Source organism: Stenella coeruleoalba, assembly GCF_951394435.1.
Source record: "Stenella coeruleoalba genome assembly, chromosome: 2".
In the NCBI taxonomy this organism is placed as follows: Eukaryota; Metazoa; Chordata; class Mammalia; order Artiodactyla; family Delphinidae; genus Stenella; species Stenella coeruleoalba.
Window position 1 is genome coordinate 178026484 of NC_137147.1, and position 15230 is coordinate 178041713.

The 15230-nt window shown below is 43.3% G+C and overlaps 2 protein-coding genes across 2 annotated transcripts in view; both read left to right on the forward strand.

Annotated features, from left to right (window-relative positions):
- The window catches only part of STAM (signal transducing adaptor molecule), a 92444-nt gene extending 84337 nt beyond the window's left edge, over positions 1 to 8107 (forward strand). The window contains exon 18 of the transcript XR_013827066.1: positions 8062 to 8107. The gene's annotated coding sequence lies outside the window, so the exon portion shown is untranslated. The remainder of the gene's footprint in view (positions 1 to 8061) is intronic.
- Positions 8108 to 10278: 2171 nt separating this feature from the next.
- TMEM236 (transmembrane protein 236) overlaps positions 10279 to 15230 on the forward strand; it is a 46464-nt gene continuing 41512 nt past the window's right edge. The window contains exon 1 of the mRNA XM_079912730.1: positions 10279 to 10619. Within this exon, the coding sequence (XP_079768856.1) occupies positions 10363 to 10619 (257 nt within the window). The 5' untranslated portion in view covers positions 10279 to 10362. The remainder of the gene's footprint in view (positions 10620 to 15230) is intronic.

The window sequence follows — 15230 nt, forward strand, 5'->3', positions numbered from 1 at the left end:
TAATCATGTTACCTTGATTATTAGTGATCCTGTGGCTTTGTGTTGGTTTCTGTGCATTTGAGGAAGTAGGCACCTCTTCCGGTCTTTACAGATTGGCTTCAGCAGGGAACGCCCTTTACTAGTGAGACATTCCAGGTGAACCATCTGGTGTTGTCTGTGGTTGGCCTTGCTGATGGAGGCCCTGGGCTGGCAGCTCTGGTGCCTGGATCAGCAGATGGGCAGGCTTGGTGCCTGAGTCCTTGTGGTCAAGCCTGGATCCTGGCTCCACAGAGCCAGCTAAACCTGGGGTGTGAACCTGGGGTGAGCCCAGTGTCTGGGTCTGCAAGTGTTGGCTTGCTGCTAGGCTGGGCACCTGGCTTCATGGAGCTAACATGGTGCTGGGGTGGGTTGGGAGCCTGGGTCTGTGATAGCAGACCTGGCACTGGGCCTGGCCGGGAGCCTGGGTTCATGGGGGCCAGTCTGGTGCCAGTGCTGGGATGGGCTGGGATCCTGGGTTTACAGCAGCCCACCGGAAGCCTGACACCACAGGAGCCACCTGGGGCTGTGGAAGCTGGCAGTGCTGGGTTCTGCAGTGAAGCTGGGTGCTCACTTCATTCTCCTGCCACGGGAAGGATGTCTGTTTCCCCAATCGGCTGCCCAAGTTTAGGTAACTTCACATAATGTGATTATCTTTCCTGCCATCTTCAATGCTCTTTTCTTATTTCTGTGCTCCATCCAAGTGCTGTAATCCCTCACCTGGAGCTCTTAGCTCCTCTGAAGGTATTTTTACAGGTGGATAGTTGTTCCAGCGGATGTTTCTGGGAGAGGATGGGCACTGGAAATTCTAATACTGCCGTCTTGCTGATGTTACTCCATCCCATTTTGTTCCTGTGTTCTCCTGATTTTGCTTAGTTGTTTATCTGTGTTCTTTGTAGTCCATGGGGTTTTTTAAGATGATTAGTTTGAATTCTTTGTCCGTCTGTGGAACTCCATTTCTTTAGGGTCAGTAACTAGAAGTAAATGTTTCCTTTGGTGGTGTTATGTTTCCCTGATTCTTGGTGATGTTTGTATCCTTTGTTGGTGTCTGTGAATTTCAAGACCGTCTCAACAGGCTGGCTCCAGAAGGGAAAGGACTTCATCAGTGTGACTCAGCCTGGCCTGGGATCCTGGGATTCTGTATTTTGGTGGCATCCACAGGCAGGGAGGGTTCACTTCCAGGGTCCTTGGGGTCTGTAGTTCAACAGTGCTTGTGGGGTTTGTGATGGGCAGGACTGGCTAGTGGGGTCTCTAGTTGAATGGGGCCGGCTGGTGGAGCTCTGTGGTCAGGTGGGGTCGTTTGTGTGGCTGCGGTGCCGTCTCTGAGATCTGTGCGTACTAGCCGCTGAAAACCCCTACTTGTTTTTAACTTCTTAACCGTCTCCAGGTGGTCTAGCTGTGCCAATTTCTTCAGTTTTCTGCATGAGGTGAGACAGAAGTGGGCCTCCTGAGGAGTGCCCTGAAATGCTGGGAAAGTTGGATATGCACCTTGGTCTCTCTTTTCTCCACTAGAGAAATCATGGGCCAAAGGGGATCCTTCTTGGTGTTGATGTGCCGGCTTGGGGGGCGTTGGGGGACAATGCAGACAAAGTGAAACTGTTCTTCTTATCCTTTTAAATGTGATTTTTCTTAGTTTTCATGCTCTACTGGGGTGCTGTAGCCTCTTCCCTGGGTTCTGGAATTCTCACAAAGGCATTCTTGTCCATGGATAGTTGCTAAACTGGTGTTTCTGTTGGGAGACTAGGGCTGGGGACTTCCCATTCCACCATCTTGCAGATGTCCCACCTTGGAGCAAACTTAAAAGTCTATTCTATTAAGACCTTTGAAGGAATCTTCTATTTCTCTAGCTAGACTAGTTTCTTGAGCTCGAGAATGTGCCTGCTTTTATTCAGGAAACTTTATCTGAACCTCTGGGTTGACCACGTCCCCTTCCTCTCTGCACTGAAGATGACTCGGACACGCATCTCTCATTGCACTCGTACTGAAATGATTTGTGGCTCTATCCGTCTCTTCAACCAGATCGTAAGCCTGTAAGGGCAGAGAGCATCATGTCTTGGTCATCTTTGTATCCTTGCATTAGCATAGTAGCTAGCATAGAGAGTCCACTCAGTTCATTTGTGAATTCATTATGTCACTCATTCAATGAATAATTATTGAGATCTTACTATGTGCTAAGCGCTAGTCTAGTATGAGAATATAACAGAGAGCAAAACTGGTAAAAATTCCTGCCCTAAAGAAACTTACCTTCTAATTGGGGGAACAGACAATTAACGTAATAAATAAGTCAAATAAACGTTATGCTATTAATAAGTAAAAAGAAAAAGTGGGGAGAAGGATAAGAAATTGAAGAGGGAGAATACTGGAGTTTTGGATAAGCAGTCTCACTGAGAAAGTGTCATTTAAGTAAAGACCTAAAGAAAATGAGGTAGTTGGCTCTTTGGATATCTGCAGGAGACAGCAGCAAGGAGGAGGGCTGGGTGAAGCCTTGACGCCTGGCGTGTTTGAAGAATATTGAGAGAGAGTAATAGGAAATGAAGTCAGAGAGAAATGTACTGAGTGGTAGGGCCTTGAAAATTCTGGTAAAGCCTTGGGCTTTTACTCTAAATGAGATGAGAAGCCAATGGGGGGCTTTTGACAGAGAAGAGATCAGCTGACTTACTTCATTTAATGTTTATCAAACTAAATAGTCCAAGAAGACATATTAATTATGTACATTTATAGTCTAAATGGTAATTTAGGTCAGAAGATTCCAAACCCACAATATCTTTAAAACTATCCTCTTAAAACAAACCAAAACAAACCTGCACCGTGCAATGGATTTAGGGAACGTTGCATTTAGGCCAACCACTTAGAGATTTTGTTCTAGCTAGATTAACCAAAATAACTGGATAATTGTCACTTCTGCATACTTTCTGAAGATATGGGTATATCTACTCACATTGTTCTCAAGTTATTTTATCTTAAGTAAGGAACAGTTGGAGTGCTGCAAACCTACCATCATATCCTTAACCATGAAGATTTGGGAAATTTAGGTTAAATCATTCTTGTGAACTTTGGGATGAATATGCGGTAGTTAATTAGGGCTATATCTACACTCAAATGGATTTTATTTCTTTGCTTAAATTTGTCACTTTGGAATACTCAAAGGTCAACTAGATTATTGTAGTCCCTTAAAAAATAAAAGCTGAGAATTACTGTAAAGAATGAAGTGACTTCCTGCCCCTCTTTAATATTCTAATTCTTAGGTCCCATTTATATACCACTACACACAATTTGTGTTTATATAGCAGGAGTGGGAAGTTTTAGTTCTTCCTTTCTTTCCTGCTTTCTTGAGATCTGGACAATTATGATAGAAAAAATTTTACAAGAGAGCACCATTACTTTTAAAAAGTAAGGACATTCTAGGGCTTCCCTGGTGGTGCAGTGGTTAAGAATCCGCCTGCCAATGCAGGGGACATGGGTTCAAGCCCTGGTCCGGGAAGATCCCACATGCCGCAGAGCAACTAAGCCCGTGCACCACAACTACTGAGCCCACACCCCATAACTACTGAAGCCCGCATGCCTAGATCCCATGCTCTGCCGCAATGAGAAGCCCACACACCGCAATGAAGAGCAACCCCCACTCACCACAACTAGAGAAAGCCCGCGTGCAGCAACAAAGACCCAACGAAGCCAAAAATAAATAAATAAATTTATTAAAAAAAAAAAAGTAAGGACATTCTATACAATTTGTTAATTTGAAGCATAAAGTCACTAGATACCAGATATTAAAAGGGTTACAAGAGTGAATATGCTGTCGTCTTTGCTCTTACAGAGTTGTTTATTTATAAATAGCCAGAGAGATGAAATTAATCCTTTCCCTATAATATGAATTTGTATAGTCTGGACTATGACAGCATAACATTAGTAAAGGGGCTTATATCACATGGTAACATAATCTTACTGAGTTTACTTCAGGTGATTTATTTGATGACATCATCTTATGAGGATCGGTAATATATTTTGGAAATACTCTTTGGAAATGATAAATAATCAGTAAATTAAGTGTAGGGACACACTTTTGCCTCTTCCCTGGGCTCTTCGTAGATCCAGCTTGATCCCGAGAGCAGTTTCACTGCCACCAGACCCTGCCTTTTTGCATATCAACACCACGTGATCACAGGAAACAAGCCACGGATATGCCAGAACATTCCTGGCAGTTTGTACATTTTGTTTCACAGAATGAAATGCCGAAAACAATGAGCAAAACTTGAGATTACAAATGATCTTACTAACAATTTAAGAGACTTTCAATTTTTGACTTCCTGCCTGCAGGAAGGAAATGACAGTTGGAAGTGTGGAGAACAGGTGCTACCCTGGACAGCATGATATCTTCTGCTTACTAAAATAAAAAACACTGCATCAACACTCCTGTGTGGAAGTGAGTTCTAACCGCAAGACTCAGTCTTTCCACCACAGACCCAGCTTCAGAAAACCAAATCTGTTTCCTACCAGGAAGTTGTTAAAGCCAGCATTAAAGAGCAAACTCAGGGACAGATTTCTTCAAATCAGTCTTGTGCAAATCCAAGTAAAGAATTTGGGTGGTTTGAAAATGTCCCCCTCCGTGTCCTTCTAATTACTGGCAGTGCAATTGCATGGTGGACTCATCAGGGGACTTAGAAGGGAAGGAATCAGGATTGGCATAAACTGGTCCCAGCTGAAGGGGTAGGTGATCATAAACCCTCTCTTGTATCCCTTTGTCTTTGTCTCCGAGTCAGGGGTGTGGCATTATTTTTTCCCCAGTAGCTTAATGCTGGCATCATGGCTTTCTTTTTCTTTGGCAAGCTCGCTAGTTACTCTATCCCTCATGAAGGAAACTTCCCTGACTCCCATTCTGTTCTGGAAAATTTAGACAAATGATACTTTGGAAGGGCTGAGGACCCTGAAATGATTAAAGGCTATGCCTCGGACCAGACAATTACCAGACAGTCCTCTCCAACGTCCTTCATTAACGATGCAAATTCATCATGGATATGCATTCTTGAGGGCATGTGGGTTGGAAAATGTTGGGAAAGACATTGTAACATTGGGACCTATAAAGTCTTTGTGAATGCTTGTAAGGGGCATAGTCTTTTCTCAACACGCATCGTGAGATTAACAAGCTCTGCAATCCCTTGGAGCCATGGCTATCTAGGAAGGAGACATGGCGGCTGTCATTGGGACCACTCAAGGACATTGAAACTCATGAGCTGAGTGAACAGATTGTATTGGGACAGGTAGTACATGACTTCTCCTTCTGAAGGGTCAGTGTAGGAACTGCATTCTCTTGGAATGAAAGACGAGTTAGCCATTTTCACAGCCTAGCACATTCTCCCCGCTGCCCACCACTTCTCTTACCCTTCATCTGTTCATTCCTTCCTTTCCCAAGTATGTACTAAGGGCCTATTGTGTGCCAGGCATTGTGCTGAGAAATGATGGTACAAAGATGAAAGCAGATGTTCTCTGCCTTCAAGGAGCTTGCAGTTTTGTAGGGAAACCAGTGTGCAAACATTGTAGGGAGACAAGTGCTCCAGTGGGAGTATTTGAAAGCTATTTTACATACAGGAGGAAATACTCGCTTCTACTTGGAGAAGGAGAGTAAGGAAAGGTTTCACAGAGGCTAAAACCCTTAATCTGGGGCTGAAGGGTGAAGACTACACTTATTCACACTGTCCTGTGAGGTCAGGAGAAGACATTCAAATTCAACCCTAACTGCCCAGGGAGGAAACAGTTCTTCAGGGCATTCCCCCATCTCCTGCTTGCCTCTTGGCTATTTCACTGCTATTAACTACAGCCACTGCAGGGATAAGTGGGAGTGAAATTTGTTCATTTTGCTTGGAAGTGAGGGAAAACAAATTTGTGGAAGGAAGATTCTAAAAGATAGAGCACAACATTTTTATTAAGCTGGGATTTCTTTGTTCAATTGACTTTTTTTTTTTTTTGTGGTACGCGGGCCTCTCACTGTTGTGGCCTCTCCTGTTGCGGAGCACAGGCTCCAGACGTGCAGGCTCAGCGGCCATGGCTCATGGGCCCAGCCGCTCCACGGCACGTGGGATCTTCCCGGACCGGGGCACAAACCCACGTCCCCTGCATCGGCAGGCGGACTGTCAACAACTGTGCCACCGGGGAAGCCCCAATTGACTTTTTGATTTTTTTTTTTTTAAGATGTTGGGGGTAGGAGTTTATTAACTTATTTATTTATTTTTGCTGTGTTGGGTCTTCATTTCTGTGCGAGGACTTTCTCCAGTTGTGGCAAGTGGGGGCCACTCTTCATCGCGGTGCGTGGGCCTCTCACTATCGCGGCCTCTCTTATTGTGGAGCACAGGCTCCAGACGCGCAGGCTCAGTAGTTGTGGTTCACGGGCCTAGCTGCTCCGTGGCATGTGGGATCCTCCCAGACCAGGGCTCGAACCCGTGTCCCCTGCATTAGCAGGCAGATTCTCAAGCACTGTGCCACCAGGGAAGCTCCCCCAATTGACTTTTATTAGTCTAAAATTATTTTCTAATTTTTATGCTTGTGAAATATTCCAACTATGCAAATATTAATTTAAAAAACAACGCAAAAACCCCTCTGCCCCAACTCACCCATTCCCCAGGGATATCACTCTTAACAGTTTGGTGGACTATCTTTCTGGATCTTAAATTTACATTTAAATCTACAACTACAGTATTTCAGAACAAACATCCATTTCTTCTCTCTCCCACCCCTCTCCCCACCTCACTGCATCATGAAAATTCTTAAAATTATTTTTCAGAGAAAATACAATTATACTATATAAAGAAGATTGCTGTAACAATATATAGATCTTGCTTTGAGTCAACAGAAAAATCGATACATAAGTTCATTTGTGCCATTTTTTTTTTAGATTCCATATATAAATGATATCATGGGAAAGAATCTAAAAAAGAGTGGATGTACATATATGCGTAACTGATTCACTTTCCTGTACAGCAGAAGGTAACACAACATTGTAAATCAACTATCCGGCAATAAAAATTTTTTTTAAAAGTAAAGGTTTCTTAGAATTCCCCTGTGAAACCAAAAAAAAAAAAAAAAAGAGGAAAGAAAAGAAAAGAAAAATCAATGCAGGTCAAAATTCACCTCTAATCAACTTGACTTTGATTTTTTTTCAATCCTCTCCTCTGAATCATCCAGTAGTTTTACATATTGTATCTGTATGATATTTGACCCCTGCTCATAAACACATTTTTCTTTTTTTTTTTTTGTCTTATATTCAAGCCCTTTGGTTGCAAAGAATGGAAGCCCTGTTTTGTAAGAATACAGGTGACCTGGAGAGTCGAGCAGCTGGGGGACTGGTTTTCTTTGTGTGCTTGCATCGCCCCATCGATCTGTCCCAGTCAGCTCACTCTCTGGATTGACCTCTATTCCCTCACCATTTGGCTTCCATTTGTTCATTCATTCATTCACTCATTCGTTCATTCACTCATTCATTCATTCACTCACTCATTCATTCAGCTAGTTACTGAGTTTGACCACATGTCAGGGGTGGTTCTAGCACATACAGTTTGAGCCGCTCTGATCCTGACTCAAAATCATGGCCTCCTTTAACTCCACTTGTCAAATTCTCCACGTTTTTTAGTTCAGATTCCTGTGGGTGAGAAAGTGATTGGCCTAGGTTATGCCAGGCCACGTTTAGACGGCTGGACCTTCTGTAGCCCCGTGCCTGTTCATCCAGATGTGGCTAGAGGAGGGGGATGGAGGCCTGGGCAGGGTAGGGCTGCCCAACTCACTCCGTACACCTTCTTAGGTCCTACCTGTGTGTCTGTGTCATCTCCCTACCAAAGCGTAAGTCACTCACTAAGCCTCTACCGTGATCTACCATGATGTTACAGGGGTAACACAATCAGTCTTTCCTTTACATGGAGTTGGGCTCGTTGTGGGCAGAGGACAACAGTCATAAACTCCCTGCCACTCAAGGAAAGCACAGCTAGTATCAGGGCGTTCCCTGTGGTGGAGAACAGCTGGTCCCATCACGTGAATGTAACACTCTTGGCCTTATCTTTGAAGGTAAAGGTGAAGAGAAAATAGGAACTGGAGGAAGATTAGAGGCGAGAAATATAAAGTGAGTCTCAGTTTCAAATTCCCGTACATGGAAATAAATGGAATTACAGTCCAGGTAAGATCCAGGCTGTTTTTACTCGACACCTGTCTTCAGTTACTCAAATCACAATTCCTATTAAAACGCAAAATTTGTGGAAGAAATTATAATACATTGTAGCACTAGATGACTCAAGACCGAGGGTTAGGAGGTTAAAATCTAGTTTGTATCTAGTATCATTTAAACAGAAATTTTGTCAGGGATGATACAGAGAACTGATGTCAATGGCATGCTATTAGAAATAGTTGCCTTGACAGAACCGCTGCTCAGATGGTTTTCTGCCCCATCCTTTCGTATTCTTGCTGTCCTTCCAAGTCTCTTCTTTCATTTGTGAGGGCTTCTGCTCCACGTCAGTGGATTCGAGGTCAAAGAGGGTAACTTGACCACTGGAGGAGCCACCTGTCTGATTACCCTGCAGTGGGAGGGCAGGAGGTGTGACTCCTCGGGGCCACCCCCAGAATCCTGGGTGCATCCCGAGAGCCAGGCAGCCCTGGGGTCCCTTCTGCGAAGGGCCTTGGGGGAGAGAAGCTGAGAGAAATGCACGCGGGGGTCGGGTGGTGAGGTGGGGTGGCATCTGACACAAAGCCAGCAGGTAGGAGGGGTTGGGTCAGCGTGTGTGGGTGCCGGACTCTCCTCGTCGCTCCTGCACTTGCTGTATCAGGCTCCTCTGTGGCGCCCAGGTGGCTTCCCTGTCTCTAGGTTAATACCATTCCTGCCCTCCCTTCACATCAGCACCATCCCTCCTTTCCAGGTGTTCAAGTGACTCCTCTGTTCAGAAAATGCTTTTTAACACAGACACACACATGTGCACACACGCACACACACACGCCCCAAATCCTTCATGGGACGTGGACGTTCTGACCCCAGACGATTTTTCTAGCATCACTTTCCCTTGGGTCCTGCCATACACACCGGACTCACCACCATTCCTCCCTCCTTGCTTCTTTGCCTGCCTGAAATGTCACTGACACCCCAACACCCACCTTCCGGCCTCATCATCATCTTTCCCTCCCCTTCCCACAGCCCAGAGAGGGAGTTCTCTGGGGTACCATGGCATTTAGGCTATACTTCTGACCTCAGTTAATTTTTTGTTGCCGTAGGTTTGTTTCCTCCATGGATTGTGAGCGTTTTCAAGGCAGGAACCTTTGTCCCTCATTCACTGTTGCACCCCACACCCAGCAGAGTGCTCATCACAGCTGTTCCAAAGCGGTTTGCAAAGGAGGGATATTCATGGGGACCACTGTTGTCTTTTAAATATTTGATATTTGCTTTTGGACTAGATATAGATAACTCTGCATGTGTCGGTCCTGACAACCAGTTCCTCGTATCGCCATGTTAGCTTCCTGACCCGCAAAATAAAAATAATGCTGGTCTGTGTTGCATAGCAATCAATGTGCAAGAACAAACAAATATTTCAAGTACCAGGAAGAAGTCTTGTTAGGAGACTGGCAAAGTGAATCCAAACTCCCTTTTCAAGCACTTGGAAGAAAAATGAGGGGTCATTCTCCTAGATGAAGACTCAGATTTTGGGTTTTTCTCTTTGCCTGAATTTGCTTAGATATAAAAATAGGGGATTGGGGGCTTCCCTGGTGGCGCGGTGGTTGAGGGTCCGCCTGCCGATGCAGGGGACACGGGTTCATGCCCCGGTCCGGGAGGATCCCACATGCCGCGGAGCGGCTGGGCCCGTGAGCCATGGCCGCTGAGCCTGCGCGTCCAGAGCCTGTGCTCCGCAACGGGAGAGGCCACAGCAGTGAGAGGCCCGCGTACCGCAAAAAAAAAAAAAAATAGGGGATTGGATTATGTCTCTTCTTCCCCTTTAACTCTAAAATTATATTATTGCAATGGTTCTACTTAACAAGTGTTAAATATTACATAAATGTTTTTTTGTGCTCAAATTCACAATAAAGACTACATTAAAAGACCCCGCTTTTACCGATGCTCCAAAGCATATTCTGAAATTCATTTGACTTGTAGTAACGGATGTGCAAACACATTAAGTGATCACTTCCACAACTGCTCTGTTTCTTTAAGAGACCTCGGTTGTTAAGTTGGAAGATCACTGAACCATATGAGGGTCAATAAAAGAATAAAAAGTCACTGGTTAGTGATTCGAGTACAAGGAACTTGATCCCAGTTCAGTGTCTGTGTGTCCATATGCCGCTCCCGGTCAGAGTGGGAGCGTCTGGTCCCCAGGTGCTCGCCCTTCCAGGATGGCTTCGAGGAGACTGATGAAGCTGCTGTTCTTTGAGCTCCTTGAGCTTGCTGCCTTCTCTGTCCCCACGCTGGTGATAATGGAACAGTTTGCCGATGCCTATCAAAGCACAAGGGGTACACCTGGCAAAGCGCATTATTGGCTGATTGTTTCCTGTTCCATCGCCTATGTATCTTCAGTGACTCTTTTGATTTGGGTTCCTGTGAAAGTTCTCTTGTACAGGAAACGTCATCTTTACCAAAAAATCAAAGGATGGTAAGTAACAGAATTCTTTAGCAGGGAACCCCTGGGATGCTTTCAGAGAGATTTTCTCATGTACTCTGGGTAAGGATGTTAGAGTAGCACACAGGTACATAATGGGAGATTAAGGAGAGGTAATAATCAGTGTTTATATAAATGTGTTCCTATTATGGTATCTTCTATATTTTTTTATCGGGTCATTTTTTACTGACATGTGTTCCTAAGAGCTAGCATGAATCTCTGATACTCTGAGTAGTAATTGTTGTACTAATTCCTCTGTACACAAAACTGCACGAAGTTTTCACAGTTAATTTACAGAAATCATAACTGTAAGGTTCTAATATAGAATTTTTTCTTTTGTGTAAAACTGAAAGTAATGTCTGTTAAAATGTTTATATTGCATTATTTTGTAGCTCTAAGGCGTCCTTTGAGCATTAACCAACTGAGATTTTTAAGCAAATTGGTTCCTTTACTTAGATTTTAAATAATTTGCTATGTTGGTAAATTCTATTACCTTGGTGAGGGGAGGGGTAAGTAATTCAAATAATAACACAAATATTTTAAATAAATCAAGGTTTAATATGGATTAAACTCAGTTTAACTAATGACTGTATTGATCCATGTAAAGGTAATGAGAACATATAATTTCTGATCCTCATATATTTTTCCTTTTAAATCTTCAGATCTGGTTCTTGTCATCTGGGATTTCTTTGTTTTCTTTGATAAGTTAAATTTTTCTTTCATACTAATCTTTCGTTTTTGTTTTTTTTTTTTTTGGCTGCATTGGGTCTTCGTTGCTGCGCTCAGGCTTTCTCTAGTTGCAGCGAGCGGGGGCTACTCTTCGTTGCGGTGTGCAGGCTTCTCATTGCGGTGGCTTCTCTTGTTGCAGAGCACAGGCTCTAGGTGCATGGGCTTCAGTAATTGTGGCACGTGGGCTCAGTAGTTTTGGCTCACGGACTCTAGAGCGCAGGCCCAGTAGTTGTGGCACACGGGCTTAGTTGCTCCGTGGCATGTGGTATCTTCCCGGACCAGGGCTCGAACATATGTCCCCTGCATTGACAGGAGGATTCTTAACCACTGCGCCACCAGGGAAGTCCCCATACTGATCTTTTAAAGTTGAACAACATAGGGACTTCCCTGGCGATTCGGTGGTTAGGACTCTGTGCTTCCACTGGGGGGCCTGGGTTTGATCCGTGGTCAGGGAACTAAGCTTCCGCAAGCCACACGGTGTGGCCAAGAAAACAAAGTTGGACAACATAGAACACATTTGAAAAGCGAGGAGTCGGGAATTTTAACCCAAGCAAAGGCAGAAATGTAAAAGTAATAGACACAGCAGTATATCGAGAAATCCTGTGGCAAGGGTGTGGCGGGGGAGGCATGAAGCGTGGGGCGCAGGAAGGGCTCTTTAGGTACCGACACTGGGTGTCAACCCCCAAATCACCAGGGGACTCAGTGCCCCGCGGGCAGAGCTCCTGTGAGGTTTCCGAAAATAGATCACGTGGTTGGCATCAATGGGGTTTAGGTGTTTTCCAACACTTGACCCAAATCCTCAGCATCAACTAAGGGGTGGGTCTGAAGCTGAGCTGGGCCCTCCACCCCTCACACCCGCTAGGAGTGGCTTCAACTGTTGAAGACTCCTGACCAGGCTGGGGAATGTGTAAATGAGTACAGGAGTAAACCAGTGGCAAGCTGGTCATGCCCAGGAAGGTGCTCTTTGAGTTTTTTTACATTGGCTCAATCCCTAGGACCTTAGGTCTGAATATCATTCAGGCAGCAAACCTTCCCATGTTGCTTACTATTATTAATATAATATTATTGTTATTGTCATTAAGCTATAATTGCTTCTTTACTGATCACTTATTATGTACTATAAAATTTATGTATGAATTTCATTTCATCCCATACCACCTTGTGAAGTATATATATTTTATGAGCTTATCATTATTATTTCCAAGACGAAACTGATGATTAGAGAGGTTAAGAAACTTACCCGGTCAATTGACAAGTGAGTGAAAGGACTATACTTTGGACCTAGGTCCATCTGATTCTGTAATTGGTACTTCTAACCACTACCCGAAACTGCTTCTTTGAAGGATGAGGTCCCAGTCTCTGGGGGCAATTGAAAGTAAGGAAGAGAAGTAGTCTTTCATTTCTACCCCCTAGTGTTTGTGTTTGTGTTTGTTTGCTGTTTTTGTCTGTACATCTGGTCCAGCTACTCCCCTTGTGCTAAGTTGTCTTCGGCTGTCACAACAATTACATCTTCCAGTGATTTCTTTTGGGAAATACTCTTCCAGTCTTTTTCTTCTATTTGTGGGTGTGGCCGGCCATGAGTGTTCTAAATAGTTTTAGATAGAGGACAGGTTATCTATGATTTCAGTGAAAATGTTCCCTCATGACCTCTTTTATGAGCCATTATTATCTCTTACTGGCCTAGAAAAGAAGAAATTGTTACTGAGTACTAGTCTAGGAGCCTTACACATTCCGTACCATTAAAGTTAAACTTTATGACAACCTAGTAGGTATGCACTAGTATTCTTGTTTTATAGATGAAGAAATGGAAACTTGAACATGTGATTAACTTTGTCTAGTGACAAAGCTTATAACTGGTGGAGCTGGGACTGGTGAGCCCACACTGATCTTATCGTGTGCTGTTTCTTCTAACTTACGCAACTTCTCCTGTATTTTTTCTGACTTTGAATGCAAAGTGTGTTTCAAGAAAAATGCAATTCTTCTAGTGTCATTAGGATACATTTCCCCTAAAGATGTATATTTGGATGTTATATATGGGTCCCAAAAACGAGTATAGGATATTTTAATATATGTGGTAACATAGCATGCGTGTGTCATATAACCCGATTCCTAGATGAAGATGATGCAAACATTATTGCTACTATAGAAAGTAGGGATTGAAAGTATGAATTATTTTTGAAGAATACTTAAATAGTTGTTTATGTGAGATTTCATAGATTCTTAGCATTCACAGATACACTGTCGATGGGCCTATTTGAGAACCTCTCTGTATGTCCACGTTGGCGTCATGGGCCCTGTGAGGCTGGTATTCAGGAGAGAGTGAGTCAGCCAGCTAGTGAAGCCCTGGCAATATGGCTGAGGGTTGCAGACCTGAGTTCAAATCCCAGCATTGACCCTGATTGGGAGACCGTGTGTGAGTTCTTTAAATTCTTTAAATTTTAGTTTTCTCATGAGCAGAACAGGGACGACCTAGTTTCTTTATTGGGTTGTTTTAAGAAACTGAATAAGATGATGCATGTAAAGTTCTGAGCACAGTGCCTGGCACATAGTAAGAACCCAGTGAATATTAGTGTTGGGACCTCAGACTGAATCATGTTTCCATTGAAAACATGATCTGGGGTAATCCTCAGAATGACTCTGAGAAGCAGTAGAAGTAATGATAAAAGTGATAAAACTGAAGAAAATTCTATGTTATAAGTGATACTCTGCATATCTGGAGAATCTTGTAGGTCTCTTTTATCCTTTGAGAGTAAGGAGGGTCAATAAAGTGGTATCATGAATATCTTATAAAGTATTTTGCATATATACATAACATGCTTTTATTTATTTTTTATTTTTTTTAAATTGAAGTATAGTTGATTTATCATGTGTGTTAATTTCTGCCACATGGCAAAGTGATTCAGTTATACATATATATACATTTTTTAATATTCTTTTCCATTATGGTTTATCTCAGGATACCGAATATAGTTCCCTGTGCTATACAGTAGGACCACATTGTTTGTCCATTCTGTATGTGATAGTTTGCATCTGCTCATCCCAAACTCCCAGTCCATCCCTTACCCTCCCCCATCTCCCGCTCGGCAACCACAAGTCTGTTCTCGACAGTGTGTGTTTTATTTTTCATTTTCTCACTTGACCTGCATGCCTGTGTTGCAAAGTTGAGGGAATGGATATAATTGCCATTTTATAAGGCAGGAAACAATGTCAGAGAGCTTAAGACACGCACTAAACCAAAAGTGGTCTGAACTTTTATCTGGTGTTCTTTCCTTTATTCTTGTTAAACACTTCCTCATTCTTTTGGAATGATTGTTCCTTTTTAGGGTTGCCTGTCATAATTTGTCAAAGACTAGGGAGCTGGTTTGAGGAACAAAGAAAAGCTATTTATATCCACACCAAATTTTATATCCCAGTAAATAAGAGGAATCTTTGCCCGGGATATCAGTGAATAGGTGAAAACATTGACAAACTAGCCGGAAACTGAAGCAGATTTCCTCAGACAGGGTACCTTGGGGCAGAATAATCCTGGAGGACTTTTGGGGATTCCCAGACTGCTGTGGAAGTCAGGGCAATCCTGGACGGTGCTAAGTTAGAAAGACTCCAACATTTTGGAACATTTTACCTTGTTTACATCCTTAACATATGCCCCCAGATTTGCTGTTGATTTGTTTCAGGTGGCAGTGGTGGTAGCAGCAGTAATAGTTATAGCTGTCATCAGAGTAAAATAAGAGAAAATATTGGCTGAACAATTACTATGTACCAAGCAGCGTTGTAAACACATCGCCTGTATGACTTTAGTTAATTCTCGAAGATTTTTGAAGAAAGCTTACAGTGCCCATTTAACAAGTGAGGACATTGGGGCACGGAGGTTAAGAG